We start from the raw sequence: 22,981 nt of genomic DNA on the forward strand, positions 1-22,981 counted from the left end.
TACAAAATATTAATGGAAGCCGAGCTTAAAGGTCTATTAGCAGGAGATTTGGGATGAACACTAATTTGCTGCCCTAGATATTCTTGGTGGATACAGCAATGTTTTTTATATCTATGATCTTGTTATGAGCTATGAGCTAAGGGCCAACTGGACCTCGAGAGCAATATGTGAACAGTACTGCTTTAGTAATTTATTTATAGATATATTTATTTATCGGGATATACACAATCAAAGTAGCTTTACATATGATTTAGGCAATTGTAGTCTAAGAAACGCTGTTCTTTCTTAATTAAATTTATGCTGTTCTTTCAGCTATCTGGTTGCTTAGTCCCCCATTACCCTAGCAAAGCGGCTTCACCGCTCGAATGAGTGGTAAAAAGTTACTCAACAAGTCCAGCTGCTTTAGACTTATCACTGCCAGATACTGTATATTATACCCTGAATGAACGAAAACTTTTATAGACATTTCTCTTGGATCCAGCAGACACTGATGGTGCTCCTTGTTATCTACCTTTATCTTTTATATCCAGTAGGGCTGTGAAGCAAGTGAAGCCATAAAGGTTAATAGCACACCCAGTGGTTTTTGTGCCTGTGAAGAAAAAAGCACCACTCATGCAGTCGGCCATTGACTTAAATGTTAACTGCCTGGCTTTGGTTACCACTTGTACAGACTGATGACTCCCAGTGCAGTGCGGTTGCCATTTAAATCGATGGCTGACAGTATGGATGTTGATAGCAGTCTTTCCGCCGTCCAAGCAAAGATTCCTGTTCTCGTTTCCAGCATCACTTTGTATTATTCCACTTAAATTATTCAGTCTTGGAAATATTTATTTGTAAATGGTTAAATACCCTTCGATGTTAAGATATTCCTTTCACATGGACGTTACATGGGGAGAAGGCAGAGGTAAATCCAGGTAGCGCTCATTAACTCTTCAATCTATATTTCTAGCAATCTTTGCTATCAGTCTGTTTCCACATCCTATTGACTTGTGTAGGCTGGGAAATATTGGCTAAAGCAAAGTCAGTGAGAGAAAATGTTAGCATCAGTCTGTGGCAGCCATGCGTGATCCATACGGCGCTTCAGTGAAGAGTCTTTTAAAAAGTGTGGGGTCTGGATTTATGACAGTAACTGTCAGATATGTGGATGCCATTTAAGGGGGCTGGGAGCTTCAGTTGCTGTGTATATATTTATGTGTGTATTATGTTCAAAGCATCTGTCAGTTGCTCAGAGGCTTCTGGAAATATTTGTGTGAAAGAAACAATCCCAAGGGGGAAGAAATGCATGTATTTAAATATATATATACACACACACATATATATGTATTCATCATTTACCAGTTATTTATATGCATTATTTTATAGCTCTTTTGTTCACCCAGTGCAGGGGTCCAAGCTTTTATATGCGTAACCACGTTCAATTGGAAAAGGTGTTGGGGAGCATCACTAGCATGTTGGGGTGCCAAATACAAGCTGTGATTGGCTATTTAGTAGCCCCTGTGTGGACTGGCAGCCTCTAGAAGGTTCTGTTTGTCTGTGTTTCGTATTCAACGAAAACTTGCCCCCAAGCCAGGAATTCAAAAATAAGCACCTGCTTTGAGGCCACTGGGAGCAACATCCAAGGGGTTGGGGAACAACATGTTCCTTGCGAGCCACTGGTTGGGATCCCTGATCTAATGCTATCCAAAGCCTGCTTCCATTGAATACATATGATAAATGTGCATTTAGGGTCTGCCCATGCAGTTTACTTGTGGCTGCCACTTGGGCAGTGTCGGACTGGGATGCCAGGGGCCCACCAGAAAACCTTAGGCCGTGGGCCCATTATTTTTCATCCACTTCTTTCTCAACCTCTATATTTTCCTAGTTTTAAAACTTTATGTACTATAATTAGATTATAATCTTCTTCTTTATATTTAGTCGATTTATTCCCATAGAGAAGTAGGAAATATCCATGAATTAGGCCAAATGATTAGAAGCAGGAGGGCTCACTGACACCTGGGCCCCCGGGAGTTTTCCTGGTATCCCTGTGGGCCAGTCCAACACTGCACTTGGGATAATTCAGGGAAAACAAATCCATGCACCACCTAGCACATTGGAAAGACATTCCTTCCTGTGTAAAATATTAAAATAGGCATATTAGTGTTTGTTTTTCATCTTTTTAATTATATTGTTATGACTGGTTAAAATAAATCCATGTAATATCATATTGTATTGGTTTTTTTAATATAGTTGATATAAATCAGATGCTGAAGGTCTACAGACTGCTCTGGCCGCCGTTAGGTTCATCAGTAACTAGCTCTGACCAGTCTACAAGAAACCTGATCTGATTGGTTGTTAGGTAGGAAAACTTAGCACCTCTGTTAGTGCCTTCAGTCTAAAAGTTAAATCAAAAAATGTATGACATTTTTGCTATTGCAGCCGGTATACTCAATGTCTGGGGGCAAGCGGCTGTTGCCGAATGTCCATATTAAAGGAATCTGTAACCCCAAACAATGTAGGTCTCTATAAAAATATATTGCATAAACAAGCTCTTATGTAAGACCCTGCTTCATCTAAATTAACCATTTTCATAAAAATATACTTTTTTAGTAGTATGTGCCATTGGGTAATCCTAAATAGAAATTTAAAGAATTAGAATTTTAAGAATTAAGGGCCAACCCCTGGGATCATAGGATTCACAGTGCACACAAACAAGCCAAGGCACACATACATGCTAGGCCCCATCAGCCAATGAATGGGCAGTGTTCTGTCTTTTACTCCCGCACTACTTCCTGTTACAGTTAGAGCTGCATTATTTCCTGTCAGCTGATCTCTGAGGGAGCACACAGCCCATCACTAAATGGCGGCTCAATGGAAAGGATGTAAAAGGGCAATATTTACTGATATATATATTCCTGTTTGGCGAGATTCTTTAATAGTTCAGTTAACATAATATAAACTAATAATATAAATCTGTTGGTTAAGTACTCATTCTGGGGGTATAGTCTTCCTCTAATAAACATCTAGGACCAAAGCTTTAGAAGGGCAAACATAAACAGCTGCATAACTACTATGTCTAATGCTCCCCCACCCAGAGAACCTGGTATTCAGGGCCCTTAGTCACAAGAATCAGAGGGAGACAATGCTGTGGGACATCTACATTTTGGGCTATTCCTTAGATAAAGAAACCATAATTGAGAAAAAATATCCATGATAGCGATTGTGTTTTGTCAAACGTTTTCCATGATTATTAATAAATCTGCCCCTAAATGCTATAAGGGGTACATAGACCTATGGTTACGGTGTCAGGAACTGTTCGTGGATGGTGCCCACTTTGGCCTGAGCCCAAAGCATAACCAAAGTAGTATTTAGTAGTACAGGTATGGGATCCCTTATCTGGAAACCCGATATCCAGAAAGCTCCAAATTACAGAAAGCCTGTCTCCCATAGACCCCATTTTAATCAAATAATTCAGATTTTTTACATTTGATTTCCTTTTTCACTGTAAAAATAAAACAGTGCTTCGTATTTGATCCCAACTAAGATATAATGAATCCTTACTGGATGTAAAATAATCATATTGGGTTTAATTAATGTTTTATCGATTTCTTAGGTATGAAGATCCAAATTATGGAAAGACCCCTTATCCGGAATACCCTTGGTTCTGAGCATTCTGGATAACAGGTCCTATACCTGTACCTGTATTGTGAGCACTGTCATTTCCAGGACTCAGAGGTCCAAACAGCCCCCCAGCAGCCCAATAAATAGTGACTGTCTATGGCATCTTACAACAGCCCCTCTGGCATTTGCCAGAACACACAGATTGCCAGTCTGGGCCAGATTCACAGTGATGATATATTATAAACCTAAAGACCACCGCGCTATTTTCATCCATTAGAGTGCTGCAGAGGGTATTATCATTAATTGGAACTTGAGTGCAGAGTCGGACTGGCCCACCAGGATGCCAGGAAAACTCCTGGTGGGCCCAGGTGCCAGTGGGCCCCCCTGCTGCTGACCATTTGGCCTGTTTCATGCTCATTCCCTATTCCCTATTACTGAAGAGGAGAAATAGATGGAAGAATAGATGCTAGCAAGTAAATAAGAGACTAGGAGAATAAAGAGGTTGGGTGAGGAAAGGATGAAAAATAGTTTGGAGAGTGGGCCCCATCTAAGGTTTTCTGGTGGGCCCCAGAGTTCCCAGTCTGACACTGCTTGAGTGACTGCCTGGGCAGCATGAATAGGGTGCCTGCTCCATATGGAATAAGGTGCTACAATCTGATCTATAGAATCAAGTTCCTAATGAGATTTAGGGGCTGGCATTAGTTCCAAAATAGGAGCAGAAGCATCACAAAATGCACCTGGGAATGGGCCCTACTGGAGCCATCAGTGCATAGGGCTGCCTGTAGCAGTGCCCGCATAGCTACGCACATAGAATTAAAAAAAAAATTACCTTTCTCATTCCACAATTTGGTAAGTTTTTTGCTATAAAAAAAAACTTTTCAAAGTCACATCTGCTTTGCATTTTTAGCCTTCAAATTTAGATTTAATTATTCTTTTTATTATGACTTCAGACTTATGCAGCACTGATGGCTTACAATTAAAAACAACACGCTTGGCATACAAATGATGCTTACTGAGAAGCGCCGTCATTTGTAAAGCGAGAACTCAATTTTGTCAAAATATATTGCAGAGTATAAAATGTCGTGCTTGGCCCACACTCGCGTTGGTCACAGGAGACAGTATCTAAATTGTTCTAATATCAAACAATGTCGCTGGTTGTTGCGAGGGGAAATGTGAATCCTGGAAGCGAGTAGGTAGATGTCACATAAAGAGTTTTACTGCGTGTATATAATATGCCAGGGAACAAGTTTTCTATACACCAAGGATCAGCTGTATGGACCTGAATAGGGTTTTTGGCCAAAAAAGAATCTGATTTGCAAGAGTAAACAATATTCCAATGGAAAAGGACCACTAGACAAATACCCATTAAAGGGTGTATTGATGGACAGAGGGGAGAAAATTAAATTACCACTGGTCATGGGAGTCTGGGAGGGACAAGGAAAGTGGTTCTAGTTCCATCCTTGTCCTCTTAGGGCTGTGACAGACAGGGAGATTAGTCGCCCACGACAAATCTCCCTTGGCGTACTAATCTTCCCGAAGTGCCATCCCACTGTCGAGAATGTAAATCGCCAGTGGGATGGCATACGCGGCGCGATTTGCTGAAGTTGCCTTGAGAGGAAACTTCTGCGACTTAGGCAAATCGCGGCGCAGCGTATGCCATCCCACCAGCGGTTTACATTCTTGCCGGTGGGATGGCATTTCGGGGAGATTAGTCGCCTGTGGCAAGGAAGATTTGTCTCGGGCGACTAATCTCCGTCTGTCACAGCCCTTATCTGTAGCCAATACAGCAGTACAATTGCTACTTTCGCTATGCACAGCTAGAAAATCTTCCCAAATGTTAGTAAATCTGCCCCTATGTTTTAGGTATCTGTTGAGAGAACTGATAAACTAATATAGTTTATATTCTGCTTATTATCAGGACAATAATCAGTCAAGTTGAAGAAAATGTTCTCTGCGAAACCAGAAAGTTGGGTGACATTCGACGATGAAAATCTGTTCCAGCCTGGCCAGAAGTCTTTGCATTTCCCCCAGGGAAACCATTACATGCCTAAAGCCAGTGGGCTTAAACTGAATCTGTACAACAAGTCCTGTGAAAGTACCTCGGCTTCGAATCCTCCCACCCCCAATACATCACCAGTTATTGATTTCTTCATGACTCCAAGTCCTCCAAGGAACACGCCTCTTTGTACACCTAACAGAGATTATTCCGGAACCCCCTCCACACCGACATCAGGATCTTTTATTTTGCACCCTAATGCTGATGTTTCCAGGATTCCCCCTTATACGTTCATGGAATCACCAATAGTATCAGCAAACATTCCACTGTTGACAAATTCTGTTTTGCCGACATTACCCAGCCCCAACAAGGCAAGTACTCCCAAGTACCCATGTAATAATTATTTAGCAAGTCAGTCAGAAGCTGCTCATACTGAATACACTCAAATCAAATGTGCCTTTTCAAGCCCATTTTGGAACACCGAGACACCCACTGGGGTTTCTCCATCTGACAATGAGAGAAAAGAAAAGGGGACTTGTGATGATCATCAGAAAAGTCTAAATCAGCTGTCTTTCAGTTACGTGTGTGAAAAACTTCAACACTTAAAGACAGGAGACCCACCTGATGATCCAAAACATCCAACTGCTTGGTTAGAGAATGATGGCCCCTCATATATTCCACACAGTCTCTTTAGAAGTCAAAGAAAGGACGGGTGGCCATTCATGTTAAGGATTCCTGAAAAAAAGAACATGATGTCTTCTAGGCAGTGGGGTCCCATTTATTTAAAGGTCCTACCTGGGGGAATCCTGCAAATGTATTATGAGAAGGGCCTCGACAAACCATTCAAAGAATTCCAGCTGGGCCAGTTTTGCAGGCTGTCGGAGCCAAAGGTGGAGAACTTCAGTGTGTCGGATAAAATCCACACTGTTAAAATAGAGCATGTTACTTACACCGAGAAACGGAAGTACCACACCAAACCTGAGGTCTTCCATGAAGCAGAAGTCGAACAGATGCTGAAACTGGGAACAACGGATCACTCGGATCTGAAAGACTTTGTTACAGCCATAGAGGAGGAGCTAATGAATCTCCCGCTGACAGTCAAGCAGAAGAAGTCTTACGAAGAACCAGAAATGCTCGTGGAACTGGTGGACCATTTGTGGGGAAGGATCAACAAAGAGGGGAAAATGATGGAAACTTCCGTTATTTGCCGTTTGCACTGCCTGTGCTTCGTTAACAACGGTACAGAATGCTTCTTAACGCTGAACGATGCTGAGCTTCAGAAAATATGTAGGGATTATTTTGATAAGGACAATGATAAAAGGCTAATAGCCATAACGAACTACCATTTCCACAAGTGCGTCAAAGCGCATGAATTCCACAACTCGAGGGTCATTAAATTTATCCCCGTGGATGCCTGCCGTTTCGAGCTCATGCGCTTTAAGACTTCTTTTAATGGGGAAGAATTTCCATTTTCACTTAAGACCTCGGCGGTTGTGCAGGGAGCGTACGTGGAGCTCCAGGCTTTCCTAAACATGTCTCCCAGTTTTACAGATAATATGCACTTCAGTTCAGCAAAGTACTGCGAGAACATAACAATACACTTTCCAGTTCCTGCAACATGGATGAAAGCACTTTGGACAGTCAGTCTCCAGAGGCAAAGGTCCTTGAAAACAAAGATGAACAAAAGGACTTGCCTCGGCTCAGCCTACGAAATAGAATCTGAGCCTGTAATACAAGTAACGGTGGGAACAGCGAAGTATGAGAAAGCGTACAAGGCTGTTGTGTGGAAGATTGACCGACTTCCAGATAAAAACAGTAAATATGCATTTGTCCTATGCAAAAAGATAGTTAAAGGAGAAGGAAAGTCATTTTGGCATTTTACTGCCAATAGATTTGCCACATTAGTGCCACCTAGGACACTATAAAGCTTACTTAGTTTTTACCTTTCCTTCTCCTTTAAACAATCTTTGCTTTGTATGTGTCTAAAGTAGACTTGGGTTAAGGTAAGGGTTTGAAAGGTTATTGTATTTACTTACTTGATACCCTTGGCCGGTGCTCCTGTTACCAAAAAAATGCCTTGGCCGGCTCTCCGCAAGCACTAAGGAGCGATCCTCTTCTTCCACTTAGCTAGAGGATTGCTCCATGGTGCTCTCTGAGAAGAACCCCTGCATGCAGCACTGGGCAGCTTAGGAAGGAAAATAAAATACCTCACTTTTTGACATGAACCCATTCATCCACTCCCTTACCTTGTATCATGTCAAAGCGATGGATTCCAAGACTTCAAGTCTTTCTCCATGGTACATGGTTCACATATTCTCTGGAAAGCAATGAGACCTCAAGCCCCAGAATAAGTCAAAAAGGGGTATTTTTTTCTCTATATGGGCTCATTTACTAATGCAATGCAAAGTCTAAGGGTACAAAAACTTTTTAGACATTTCCTATGTTTTTCACCCACAATGCAACACTCTTTCCAGAATTCTAGCATAGTTGTACCTGCTATAGCCAGCACCAAATACTGGAGGCACAAGGGTTTAAATGCAAGATAAAGGGCAGGGTATCCACTTACATAGCCTTTCATTGCATGGCATCCTAGTGTTCAATAGTGGGATGATTTCTGGCTCTTGTATAGAAGATGCTACTCGTACTGCTGGGGAAACAGGCAAAATGGAATTATATTGTGTTTTGTGCTGTCATTCAAACTGTATATTGTGCCCTAGCATGTAATGCTTATTATATGTTGCCATGCTGATTCCAAAATGTATTGCAGTCAGCATCAGGCCTTTAAAGAAAATACCATGGCTTTGTAGCTGTATGTAGTCGCCACATGGTGCAGATTTATATGTCCCACTGCACAGTGAGGCAAGTGTTAATTGATTTCATTCTTCCCTGTGGGAGCAGATGTCAGTGCTGAAGGTGGAAAAAATGTTCTTGATCAATCTTTAGTGCATTTAGCTTTGATGTTGGCTCCTGTGGGCACTGTGCTTAATGCATACACCTTTCCGGTTGCAACTCTAAAGCTGTGTATGTTGGCTGGCATCTCTGCAGCCTCCATAGGATGTTCTGTGTTAGTGAGACTAATGGCTGAAGGTTTGAAGGAATACACCTGATGAGGGGCTGCAGGGAGTAAACCATGATGAGTCTCCAGCTGTTGCTGAATTACAGTAGTGCTGACCTTGCTTGTAACAACAAATGGAAGGCAACAGGGGCCAACATTGCCTTCTAAAGAAGCAAAGGCATAGCTTAACTGGGATGGTAACAGGTACTACCGTAGCCTCACCATCTTCTTCTTCCTGGATCTTCTCAATGTAATGGTCCAGGTGCAACATGCACAGTAAAGTGAAATGCCAAACGTAAAGGCCGCCTTTTCCTTCTACTGCACGTGGGCACCCAGCCCAGGGCCACATTAGAGATAGAAGGAGCTTGCAGTAAGATTGCAATATGGTGCTCCTACAGAAGCACCCTGGGCCAGAGTAGTTATCAGCCAACAGGAGCAGCCCTCAGTTATAATTCATTTAAATAGGAATGCTAAGGGAAATGCATTGTGCAAAGCTGATTTGCAGGCCAGTGCTGGGCATGAACCTCCTTCAGGTGTATTACGAGCAGTACCTGTGGGGCGCAGAGCTTTAAGCACAGCTGTGCACATTGCCCATTGAATAAGAACCCTGATTTTAAAGGGAATGTAGAAGGAAACATTCTAGTGTCTCCCAGATCCATAATTGTTGGATTTGGGCAAATACTGTATCATTCACAAAACATTTCACCAATACCAAACAGAATCCAGACTAAATTTACATGAAAAAGTGATTTATTTTCTTCAAAACAGTATAATAATTGCACCTCAACCTCTTATAAATCTGCCCCTGTGGATCTGGCACATTCCTGGTCTCAGGCCATAACTGGAAGGTCAGCAAATGGCACTTACCTGCATCACTGAACACAGTAACCAAAAGCTGGCCTGTTTGTGGCACGAGGGTATTGCGTTTATTCTGCGTATTTCTGTTAATTACCTCTCATATTCATTTTACAATCTGCCCTCCTTTTGGAAGGGAAGTTTCCCAAACAAAGGTGACTTAGCAACCAAAAAACTTTACATTGTTGCAAGTTGTTCTGACATAGTCGTATCATTATTGGTACAGGTATAGGATCCATTATTCAGAAACCTGTTATCCAAGCTCAGAGTTATGGGAAGGCCACCTCCCATAGATTCCATTATAATAAAATAATTCAACATTTTTTAAAGTTTAAAGATTTTAGTTTCCCTTGTACTTAATCCTGGCTAAGATCTAATTAATCCTTATTGGAGACCAACAATCCTGTTACAGTGATTTTTTAGTAGACTTAAGGTATGTAGATCGAAATGGTGGAAAGACCCCTTATCTGAAAAATCCCAGGTCCTCATCATTCTGGATAACAGGTCCCATACCTGTACTTCGAATTCATAAAGCAACAGTTACAATGTGTACATAAATGTTGCATGTCACAAAATGAGAGTGTAGCCCTTGTGAGTAAGTTGGGACATGTTATGGAAACATTACTATGTACAGGTATGGCATCCGTTATTCAGAATGCTTGGGACCTGGGGTTTTCGGGATAAGGGGTCTTTACGTAATTCGGATCTCCTACCTTAAGTTTGCAAAAAAAATTATTTAAACAGTAATTAAACCCAATAGATGTTTTGCATATGCAAAAGGGCTCCAAATGCACCGGACACAGCGGCTTGCTTAAAACTCGATTTTTATTACTCCATTTAAAAACAATACGCCTGACGCGTTTCGTGTAAATATACACTTAATCATAGGCATGATTCAGTGTATAATCAATGCCTATGATTAAGTGTATATTTACACGAAACGCGTCAGGCGTATTGTTTTTAAATGGAGTAATAAAAATCGAGTTTTAAGCAAGCCGCTGTGTCCGGTGCATTTGGAGCCCTTTTGCATATGCGTGATTTCGCCTTCCCCAGCTACAGGTTCGGGGCTCTGAGCACCTGAACCACTTCTGAACAACGGTGAGTTCTTTGTATTTAGGATTTCACATTGTGAGAGCTGATATGATGGTGTTGGGAATTTGACCTAGATCAACTGTGAGACAGATCCGGGGTTTATACACCCGGATCTCTCTTTTGTATTTGGTACGTTTTATTTACTTGATTTCCTGACATTTGAGACATTTAGGTTAAATTAATTGAGCCTTTTCTAAGTTTAGGTTACTACCATTTCTTAAGGTGGCCATACACGGACCGATTTTTTACTTACAAACGACCGATTCTCGAACGATCCGATGGAATCGTTAAGTTATCGTATAGTTGGTGGTGTACGAACGATCGTCGGCCCACTAAACGAGCCGACATTATCGTCCCCAAAATCGATCGGCCAGGTTTAAAAATTTTGGTAGTTTAACGATAAAATCTGCCAGTTGGTGTGAGTGTCAGACATTTGTCTTTCAACGATTGTTCTCTGCGCATGTCACGATTGCCAGCAGCGGAAGTCAACGACATTCGATCGTACGTAGATGTACGATCGTACGTATTTTACGATAATGATGCGACGAAATCTTTCCCGAATTATCGTTGCCCGTGGATGGCATATCGTATGGGAACTTGATCGCCATACGATCGTTTGTCGATATAATCGTTCATCGCACAACGAGCGAAATCGCCTCGTGTATGGCCACCTTTAGTTTGTAGTTTATTGTTCCAATAGATGTTTTGGCTCCAATAAGGATTAATTATATCTCAGTTGGGATCAAGTACAGGTACTGTTTTATTATTACAGAGAAAAGGGAATCATTTAACCATTAAATAAACCCAATAGGGCTGTTCTGCCCCCAATAAGGGGTAATTATATCTTAGTTGGGATCAAGTACAGGTACTGTTTTATTATTACAGAGAAAAGGGAATCATTTAACCATTAAATAAACCCAATAGGGCTGTTCTGCCCCCAATAAGGGTTAATTATATCTTAATTGGGATCAAGTACAGGTACTGTTTTATTATTACAGAGAAAAGGGAATCATTTAACCATTAAATAAACCCAATAGGGCTGTTCTGCCCCCAATAAGGGGTAATTATATCTTAGTTGGGATCAAGTACAGGTACTGTTTTATTATTACAGAGAAAAGGGAATCATTTAAACATAAAATAAACCCAATAGGGCTGTTCTGCCCCCAATAAGGGGTAATTATATCTTAGTTGGGATCAAGTACAGGTACTGTTTTATTATTACAGAGAAAAGGGGAATCATTTAACCATTAAATAAACCCAATAGGGCTGTTCTGCCCCCAATAAGGGGTAATTATATCTTAGTTGGGATCAAGTACAAGGTACTGTTTTATTATTACAGAGAAAAAGGAAATCATTTTTTAAAATGTGAATTATTTGATTAAAGTGGAGTCTATGGGAGATGGACTTTCCGTAATTCGTAACTTTCTGGATAAGGGGTCCAATACCTGTACCCCTGGATAACTCTGTAAAAGTTTATCTTAATGTGAACACCCCAAGTAAATATGGTTAAAGCTGTATATGCTGATGGCACTTCTAATGAACATTATCTTAAAGGTCATGATCAGCCGCACAGTCTGTCATGTAAACTGGAGCTGGGATCAGACCAGGAGATTCCCCCCAACTGGAATCCATACGCGGAGGTGCATTTTGCCATGGCTGCTACGACTGTCTCTGGCGCCAAGGTGAAATCATTGGGGATCGAGAGTGACGTGCAGCCGCACAAACACATCACGCGGAAAGCGTGCTACAACTTGCAGGTATTTATTGATTTTGGCACAATGTATTATATAACATCTCATGAAATGGATAGCAGTTCACTGGTGTCCGCTCGGATAAATTGGCTGCATGTTCATTACACTGTTGAGGAGAAACTAATTTAACACTTTACAGATTTCTTTTCAGCCTATCAGTGATTCAATAATATGTGAGATATTTCTGAAGAGTTCATTATTATCTGCCATCTATTTAAAGGACAAGGAAATGTAAAACGTCTTGGGGGTGGAAATTGGCATCATAAATCTTCTGTATGTGCAGCGTAGAGCCCAAACCCACCCAGGGGATAGCTGGGAGCCCGAGGCAAGATGGCGGCTGCCTGCCCGGGAAGAAAGCACCATGGTCTGATGCATTTTGTATTGAAAAAGGAAGGGGGTGTAAGTGATTAGGTGCTGAACACATGGGAACCCACCAGTGATTTAGCATTTTTCTTTTAATGCTAGGAACACTGTGTATACCATTCTAATATACAGAATTATTCTTCTTTTGCTATTGTGGGTTAATACACTGGGCAAATCCCATGTAGGCAAAGGCACACGCGACATGTCATTGCAGTTGTCCTTGTTGTACCTGTGTTGATCTGACAGTCTTCTATCTTCCATATTGCAAGAAAAATCTAAGAAAGAATCCTGTGGGGGACTAATACCGTCTTTAGTCCATTTTGAGAACAGACCATTCATAACAACTGCAATAAATTCCACTGTCTAGGGGAGTGGACCCCAAACTGTGGGGCAGGCCACCCTAAGGGTTCTAAAGTTTCCCCTGTTGCTCACCCCCCCACCCCTTGCACCTCCTTCCCTCAGCCACATTCACCCCGTTACCCATCGACTGCTTGCAGCTTCCTCGCTATCACTTCCACTAGGGACCGGGCGGGCAGGAAATTCAAATGCCTGTTAAAGTTTGTTGCCCAGTCCCCAGTGTAGATATGGCCACCCCTCCGAACTCTCCCGCCCTAGGCCCAAGCCTTTGTGGACTGCCCACAAATCCGGACCTGCCTGAAGGCTGATTACAGTACTTACACCTCTACTAGATACACCTGAAAACCCAGCTAGGAGGTCAAGTATGTTGAGATTTTGGGTGAAAACATATTTGCTACCCAACAGTAGCTATTCTTGGAACTATGGCTGAATGGCTGATACACCAATGATGTACGGTATAGGTAGAACCTCCAAGTGGGGCTTAACTTTAAAAAATCCAACAGCTGCTGATTTAGGGGTTAATAAACATCTGGGTGAAGCAGCTTTTCCAAGAATCCATTAAGGAATTCCATTTATAGTGTAAAGAAGGTTAGGGAGAAAAATAAAGCTGAGAGAGCTCAGACTGAAGAGCAGGGGATAAAAATACTCTTGCCGGACACAAATAGATAAAAAAAAAAAATAATGAAGACAACAGCCTGGTAAAATAAAAAGTAACTGTGGGAGAGCAGGAGAAACACTGCTCAGTTTATACCGTGCCAGCAATAAACTTGCTTGAATCATCGTATTTTTTTGAACGATGATATTCTACAAAAGTGCTTACGTGTGAATCTCTGCAAACTGTTTATCTGCTTCCTAAAAACACATTTAACAGCTTAGGTTCATTGAGATTTTCTTCCTCGTTATCTTGTTGGGTCTCTAGGGAGGGAGCTGCACTTGTAGCCTGCTATAGCTCCCGCTGAAATACAACTACCTTCCTCTTCAGCTTGGGGCATTGGAGCTGTAATAATGTACCCGGTGTAATTCAGTACCTGGTATCATAGTCATACCTATATGGGGCACCGAAATATATGTCATTGTAAGCAGGGAGGTGAATTAATCTATTATTGAGGAATCTATAATGGTACAGCAAGCATTAAAGGAGAAGGAAAGCAGTTTATTGCAAATAGATTAGTCACAATAGTGCAAGCTACTGTGTTTATTCCGTAGAAAGCTTTACCATACCGGAGTAAACAGCCCTAGAAGCTCTCTCTGTTTAAGATAGCAGCTGCCATTTTAGCTCAGTTTGACTTCACCTGCTTGTATTTCTCCTGCTGCTGAGGGGAGGGGGGAGAAGGGCAGATGAGAGGGAGAAGGGAGGGGGAGAGAGGAGGAAGCTGCTCAGGCTCATGCTGGGCCCTGAAATGTTTGAGCTGAGAGAAGGAAGTCTGACACACAAGCTCATAGAGGACTCAGAGCAGCACTACTGTAAGTGCTATGCCTGTATTTACATAGACCTTTTTGATAAAGCTTACTTAGTTTTAACCTTTCCTTCTCCTTTAAAGTGGCTATACACACATAAGATTGTATGAAACAATGTGATAATCTGGGTGTGTATGGTGGCCCTCTGGACCAATGGTTCCGCGATCGGGCAGGTCTGAAGATTAAATCTACTGTTGAAATATGTCGGTCAGTATTTAGTGCGTTGCCTACCCCTGCCATCCCACCGGCGAACATGTAAGTCACCGGCGGGATGACAGACGCGGCGGCGCGATGTCTTTTTCGGCGATTTCCTGAAATCGCCCCGGTGGGATGGCAGGGGTAGGCAACTCGGGGAGATTGGTCGCCCGCGAACAGGGAGTTTTGTCGCGGGCGACTAATCTCCCCGTGTGCCAGAGCCCTTAAGTGTATCGTTTGGGTTCCCTCCAGGGAAATTCATATGGGTTTCCTCATATTGGTATTACCGTATATACTCAATTATAAGCCAATCCGAATATAAGCCAAGGTACGTAATTTTAACTAAGAAAACTGGAAAAACTTATTGACTCGAGTATAAGCCTAGGGTGGGAAATGCAGCCGCTACTGCTAAGTTTCAATAATCAAAATAAATCTATAAAAATTACATTAATTGGGGTATATGTTTTTCAATATTTATTTCAAAGAAAAACAGTAAACTAGCTCTGTAAGCGGAGAAGAGGGTCAACAAAAACAATATGAGTACTACCCCATGCTCATTGCACATTGGCAAACTGGCAGCAGACCCAGTCCCTGAGGAGATGTAAGGGGAAATAAGTATTGCTAGTGGGAGCCTAGGCCAGGGCACTGGAGGGTCTGGTTGCGGGTGGCCTAATTTGCACACAAAGGACAGAGGGTGCTAGTCTAGAGGGACTAGTCTCGAGTATAAGCCGAGGGTGACTTTTTCAGCACATTTTGGGTGCTGAAAAGCTAGGCTTATACTCGAGTATATACAGTATATTGGGGTGTTGGAGGAAACGTCACTACACAAAGGAAACCCACACAGATATCGCAAGAACATAAAGACAATACCTAGGTCAGGACCAAACTCGGGAACTGTTTTGCAACACACAAGGTAATAGAGCTAATTATTAAACCACCGGGTCCAACCCAAGTCCTACCAGTCTTTGTTAGCCTGTTTCTGGCCGAGGATGAAATGCTATTTCAACAATAACTGGACAACCAGCTGATACTTGTTATTGGGTTTGAGAAGGTCTTTCATACACAAATGGATAACAGGACCACTGTGTTTCACAATATATATAAATGGTGAGAATGTCTTTGACAAGGATCAGAATTGTTTTATCTGTTTACTTACAAATCTCTGCAGTAAACCCCTGACTTCACTAGATGGACCCCACAAAGCATGGGTAGATAGAGGGGGCTCCATAGAGCAGATGTTGTGAGTAGATAATGGGGAAGACCCCCCCGTCACATCCAACATTCAGTATATGGTACATTAACATTTAGATGATGTCAGATTCTCCAGTTTCTTATGTATCCTGCACTTTTGCCTGCAATGCAGTCCGACTTGGAGACCCGGCCAGATCATATTGTCTATGAAGTACTATTGCTTATGTAGTTACATTGCTCGTGTTTGGAAAAAACACAAGCAATGTACCTGAAAAAAAAAAAATTCTCTCAACTTTGGCAACATTCTTTCTTGAAGAAGAATTATTTATCAGCAGAATCAGATTCTCACTTTGTTGCTGGCACAGTTGATGTGCGCATCATGGATAATGTTCAATGTTTCATTAATAGCGGCTGAATTTCTCATCCCTATTTTATCCTCTTGTTTTACTCCCTTTTCCAGTTGCGATGACAGCATTTCAGGGAGAGTTATTCATAGCAAAAATATAGACATTTATTTTTCATATGAGCCACATATAAAATCCACATTTTTGGCTTTCATATGGTCTGTAGTAAAGAGCTATATTAGCAACTCTAATCACACGTCTCTTTTACTGCAAGCACTCTAACGCACATTAGTCTCTTCTTCACACCAAGCTCTCCTATCCCTTCTCCTGCACACCTGTCTCATCTCCTGCACACCTGTCTCATCACCCTCACACCTGTCTCATCTCCCTCTCACCTGTCTCATCACCCTCACACCTGTCTCATCTCCTGCACACCTGTCTCATCTCCCTCTCACCTGCATCTTCTGTGTACCTGTCTCCTATGCCACCACTCTTTTGCGTACCTCTTTTATCCGCGCCCATATTTTCTGCGCTCATTCCCACTATACATGCCTGTATCTTGTACTCCTGTCTCTGCCCCTGTATATCCAAATCTTCTGCACTCCTGCTTCATATACTGCATGCATTTATCTTCTCCTGTTTGGACATACCTTTTATATACCTGTCCCTTATTCTGTCTATATCATTTGTATCCCTCTGCCCATATCTTCTGAACTCCTGTCTCTTATTCTGCATGCTCATATCTTTTCTACTCCTGTCTCTTCTCTTGTATAGGTGGCCATACAAGGGCAGTTAAAAGCTGTCAGTGGTTAGAGTGGGTAATTTTTCAGCCCGTATATTGGGCCCTCAGACAGGCCAACCTGACCGAAAAATGTCCGGATTTCATTAAAGATCCCAACAGGACGAGGAGCACATTAGCGCCTTAATGTGGTCCTCGTCATAACAGCCCATCCTGTAATTTGACCATAATTGGATTTGTCTGATAACACCCACCTCAAGGTGGGCATATTAGTGAAAATATGCTGATTTGGTGACCATGCCAAATGAGTGGATCTTCACGTATATGGCCTGAGTGGATCTTCACGTGTATGGCCACCGTATGTCTGTATCTTCTGTACTCCTGTCTCTTCTTCTGCATGTCTTTGTTATACACTGATATCTTCCCCCACCACCTATCTCTGCACTAATTTTCCCATTGGGTTCTTGACTGTGAACTGCCCAAGTAAAACATTCTTCTTCTCATTCCCAGTAATCTGGGAAAATTGTGTTTCCAAACTGGCTAGGGACAAACTAGTGGTGTGCCTAGTGTGTGACATTAATGTAGGATTGTGACCTTTTCTGGAAAGAAATACCACTCTTCTCCATGTGCTATCTTTCTTCTCTATGAACAACACCACCAGGTTGGACCAGTGAGTAACCATGTATGATTACTTCCTTTGGCTCAGGCGTCACACCCATAGATGGCCACCAGATTTTTTTTTGTATATAATAATAACAAATACAGAAGTGTTTTTGGGAAAGGACAGTAAATGTTATTGACTTGTCAAAATTTGAAAGCATAATAAACACCTTTAGGAGTGAGAATAAAACAGGGCAAAGGAATATAATTATACATTCATCTGTCAATAGTTCCATTAAACTAATACAGTGTGGAAATCATTATTTTTGTCTTCCTTTAAACCATAATGGGCTATATATTAGCACTTTTGATTTTTTTTTAAAATATATTGTACGCGGCGGCTTCAGAGCAAGGGACACTGTGGCTGCTCATAGCACTTATGGCATCTTGGTAAAAGCGACCAAGTGCGTGACGGAAATGAAGCAGCAGCGCAAAGCGCTTCTGAATACCCAAACTGCAAGCTATTTACATATCTAAAATATATTTGCTTGATATTTTTCCCTCTTTTTTGCCTCACCACAGGTGGAGATTGAAAGGAAACGGATAAAAACTGAAGGAGAAGATCCTAGCAGGCCTGGAGATTGTATAACGCAATAAAGCCGGGAAGAATTATGCAAACCAATCCCTTTAGCCAACTCACGGGGAGAAGCAGCAACTGACTAGAATGCTAATTGACGTGTTCCTAGGCAGTTACCAAAGAGCCGTACTTGTACCCAGGGGTGGGTTTGGGCACAGAGGACATCTGCCCTGGAACCCAAGCTTTAGGGACCAAATGCTCTTGATAAAGTGACATTTACTATTACACAGTATTATATCTGTTAGATCGCTAGTGATGCCCAGAAGATAGATTATGATTTCCTTGTAGATCCTGAGCTACAGACTAGCACAGTGGGACGGTGATGCCTGCTCTATTGCACCCCTATTACCCAGACCTATAAAGCAAATATGAATTGAGGGATGGGCACTTAAGAGTGACTTTTTAGGGGCAAATGTATCATTTTTTAAATTGTTCTAAGGATAATGTTAATATATGAATTTAAAATGATTTACCCTTACAATGAAAATGGAACAGGCTTATCTATCAAAGATGCCGATGTTACTTAAGGTCCCCAGACACGGGCCGATTCTAGCTGCCGATATTGGTCCCTTAGACTGATTCGGCAGCTAATCGGCCCGTGTATGGGCACTACCGACGGGCCTGCCCAACCGATATCTGGCCTGAAATCAGCCAGATATCGATCGGGCAAGTTAAAAAATCTAGTCGGATCGGGGACCGCATCGGCTTGTTAATGCGGTCCCCGAACCGACTTTGCCTATAGCCCCAGGGCCCAGGGCCAAACAATTGAATTAGCCTGGATTCACCCGTAGGTGGGGGATATCGGGAGAAGATCGTCTCGCTTGACGACATCACCAAGCGAGCGGATCTAAAGGTGTATGGGGACCTTTAGTTTGACAATCACAACCTTCCTTTTCAACTCTTATCGCCCTCTATTGTGTTATAGTTATAATACCCTAGTAGGAAACCAGAACAGGCGTGGCCTTGCATGCATAGGGGTGTGGTCACACAAACACGGCACTAATGGCACATTCCATAGCAGAGAAAAGACCCCTGGGTTTCTCATAGCCTGTACAGAAAGAGACCCCATAAAACAAAACCAACATAGATATTACTCAACATTAAGTACAATTTTGCAGGAGAATGTGAGGGTATTAAATTAAAACAGAAATTGAAAATGGAATTATGTATTTATATGTTGCCTGTCTCCAAAGCAAAACATAAAATGCCAACGGACTGGTGTGGTCAATGCTCCAAACAACAACAGTTCAGACTGATATTGAAAATGTATTGATTATTCTTTTAACACAGGCCATGTTCCTAAAACAAATGGGGCCCAATACCAAAAGAGGAGACTAGTTGCAAATGGTTTAAAATGCCATTGTCCTCGGCAAACCACAAGTTAATACCGTGCCCACATTACTATGGCATAACTCTGTAGCCTGCAACACACGACTTCTATAAATGGCCAAGGAAAGAGGAGCACGTACCTTCTGATCACCTTAGGTATCACCTTTAGTTCTAAGTATTCACCCTGTTTATTTTCTCAGATTAATGCTTCATACAGGATCATTTTAATGTATTTTCCTCAGGGATGATGTAATTGTAGTAAAACTCCCAGCATCCCCTCTCAGCCTAAGGCTGTTGGGAAGTGTTGGCAGCAACTAAAGACTTGCAGTTTGGACATTCCTGATATGTAAGTTGGGGGCTCAAGCTGTGGTGGTATGCTAACTAAGTAATGGGATATCAGTCACAATATAGCATTTAAATGTTAATAATACATCTATGTATATTGCAAGCCTGTACTTATATATATATATATAAAAAGATAATATTCTTTATTAAAAACCCAGATACTATGCCAAATATGCTACCCTGTTTGTTTCCATACATGTGATCCTATATATTTCATAACCTGGTAATGCCTTTGCCTGACCAAGCTTTTTAATCATTAATGTTAAAGAAGTGAATTATTAATACATATATATTCAGGTCCCTGGGACAGAGGCACATGGGTGGGACCTGATCGCTACAGATTCTATTTTTAATTTATAAAACAAGAGCTTAGATGGTATCTCCTGGTTTCTGATGCATGTGAAGTCATTTTGGGGTATCAGCCAAGGTTTCCCTAGTTTCTCCAGCAGCTGTGTCACCACAATGGTGTCCCCAGTGACGTGTTCTACAACATACAGTGTAGCAAATTAGGGCAGGCAAATGGGGGAAACATGCACATGGGGCAGATTTTGCAGGGCTATTAGAAATGGCACAGATTGTGGATCCATATCAACATATGCATTTAACATAAAGACAAAAGGTGGCCATACCCAGGCCGATCCCTTAGACTGATTCGGCAGCTTACTGGCCCGTGTATGGGCACTAATGACGGGCCTGCCCGACCGACATCTGGCCTGAAATCAGGCAGGTTTAAAAATTAGTTGGATTGGGGACTGCATTGGCTCGTTGATGTGGTCCCCGAACAGGCGGACGCCTATACCCATCGATCTAATTTGATCATTTGTCCGCAGGGCCAAATGACCGAATTATCCCAATATCGCCCACCCGTAGGTGGGAATATCGGGAGAAGATCTGCTGAATGTACTGTGAATCAGCAGAAAAGAAGATAGGAGCTAATGGGGGCACGTAGGAGAAACAGATCTGCCCTGCTAAAGGGCTGTAGTCTTTTAACATATTGTTCTATGGCCACTCAAGCCACCAAGCCTCTACATAGACATCGCTGTGCTGTTCTAACCCGTAAGAGAAAAGAACAGATAAAGGAATAAATTCACACACAGTGGTTTTCTTAAACTGCTTCTAAGTTATAAACATATCTGAAATCTTTGAGGTTCCATCTAATAATGTCTGTATCCTCCTGGCGGTGTCAAAACCTTCTCAAACTGGAACAAAAATACTGCTAATATTTCTCCTGTTTTTTAGCTAAAACTGGTCATGCTGCCATCTTTCCTGTTTCTTTTGGCAGCATGTTAAAGGGGAACTCCGCCCAAACACCTAAGCCTGGCCATCTATTCCCCTGCTGATCACCTTAATGACTAAAACAGATCAGGGGTAGCTTAGATACTGCCACCCCCAATGAATGTAGGTTTCCTTGTCCATTAATAAGAAAAAGGCGACTCTCCTAAACTCTGTCCTAAACCAGCTAAACCCCAGCCCTTATGTAGGAAACCCAGTCCTTTCTGCGGCCGCCCAAGCCCCTTGCTGGTACCTGCTTACCCATGGGCTGAAACCTGTTATTGTGGCAAAACACAACTTTATCAAATATTAAAGTGTGAATACTTATGCAAACATCATATTTCTAATTGTTCGTGGGGTTGAATGCTATTGCAAAGCACTCAGACCTTCCATAATTCTACTCTATTCAATGGTTGAATTGGCACACGGTTACCCATGTGAGCAGTAACGCCACGTCAAGGCTTCAACTCTTGTTACTGTCCATTCACACACCTATTGCAGGAAATGGCTCACCCTATCATTTACTGCAATAGTTCCCTATCTGGTCCAGCACCGAGTGACAAAACGTCATGGGACCTTTAGCAGGAACAATAGCTCCTGCTATTGGCTAACTAATCCATACGCACATATTTAATTGACTTTCACTCACACAGATCTTAGCTCATTTTAGTTTGTTGCAGCAAATCAGATGGAGTTATCATAAGTGTAAGGGTTAAATCCCCACTGCTTTGCTAAGCACATGATTTGCTGCAATGATTCCCTATACGGTCCCTATTTAGCTGAATATTCAGACACATCACTGGCTTTCACTCACACACACATTGGCTATTTTTACTGTGTTGCAGCATAGCATAGGTGGCATTTATACCTCCGCTACTTAGCTAACCTTATGATTTGCTGCAATACTCCCCTAAGCAGTAAGGATTTGAGAATATAAATACTGGTTAATGACTAATGATGGCCCTATTTATGCTGTAGATTAGATAAATTACTCAAACCTGCGGGCAAAGTAGCAGGCTGTGCCTAGGCAGCATTTTGGTTAATCAAGCTCGGCCTGTTTTTTTCTAAACCTGGAGTTTCCCTGTAGTTGGGCATATTTTTACAAAGTGCACTACTGTCACATGACACACACACATCTCACAAAACCGTACATCATTCATACATTTTGAGACAAATCACAGTGTAAGCAATTGGTATAAACAAGCTTATATAACTGCTGGAATGGTAACTTACACTAGTTTCATATGTAGCCAATCGCTGGCTTAAAAAAGCCAGAACTGAACCACTGCTACTGTATATGATTTACTTTAGCTATCCTTTGTATTTGAGGGGGGTTTCTTTTAGTTGCTTTATTTATGTTCTAAAGGTGAATATAGGTCTCACCTGCTGTGACATATTACTTATTAGTGAGGCTAATGTCACGCCAGGCTGTGCTAAAGCCGACCCGCTCCCGTCCCATCCATGGTGCCACCGATAGGCACAGCAGCGGCCTGTGCTCATACAAACGGTGGGTTTTAGTGCGCAAGGATGTATTTCCGTGCCAAACTCTGCTCCGTTGGTGCACTTATACCATGGAGTGGATGGGAGCAGAACAGCTTTTTCAGGCTGGTGGGGCATTAGCTTTATATTTGAAACAAAACAAATCCTATTTAATTCCTACAAGATCCAGAGGAAGGCAAAAAAACCCCGTCTGAAGCAATTTCTTATTTGCTTCAGAAGGGGAAAAAAATTCCTTCCTGACTCCAAAATGGCAATCGGTTCAATCCCTGGATCAATGGAGGCCTAATTATACCAATAACAGTAGC

The 22,981-nt window shown here is 42.0% G+C and overlaps 1 protein-coding gene across 1 annotated transcript in view; it reads left to right on the top strand.

Annotated features, from left to right (window-relative positions):
• The window catches only part of ston1 (stonin 1), a 48,617-nt gene extending 28,542 nt beyond the window's left edge, over nucleotides 1–20,075 (top strand). Inside the window, 3 exon segments of the mRNA NM_001204867.2 lie at nucleotides 5,516–7,408; nucleotides 12,150–12,352; nucleotides 18,176–20,075. Coding sequence (NP_001191796.2) covers nucleotides 5,542–7,408; nucleotides 12,150–12,352; nucleotides 18,176–18,250 — 2,145 coding nt within the window. The 5' untranslated portion in view covers nucleotides 5,516–5,541 and the 3' untranslated portion in view covers nucleotides 18,251–20,075.
• The last annotated feature ends 2,906 nt before the right edge of the window (nucleotides 20,076–22,981 follow it).

This window comes from Xenopus tropicalis, chromosome 5, assembly GCF_000004195.4.
Source record: "Xenopus tropicalis strain Nigerian chromosome 5, UCB_Xtro_10.0, whole genome shotgun sequence".
NCBI classification, from domain to species: domain Eukaryota; kingdom Metazoa; phylum Chordata; class Amphibia; order Anura; family Pipidae; genus Xenopus; species Xenopus tropicalis.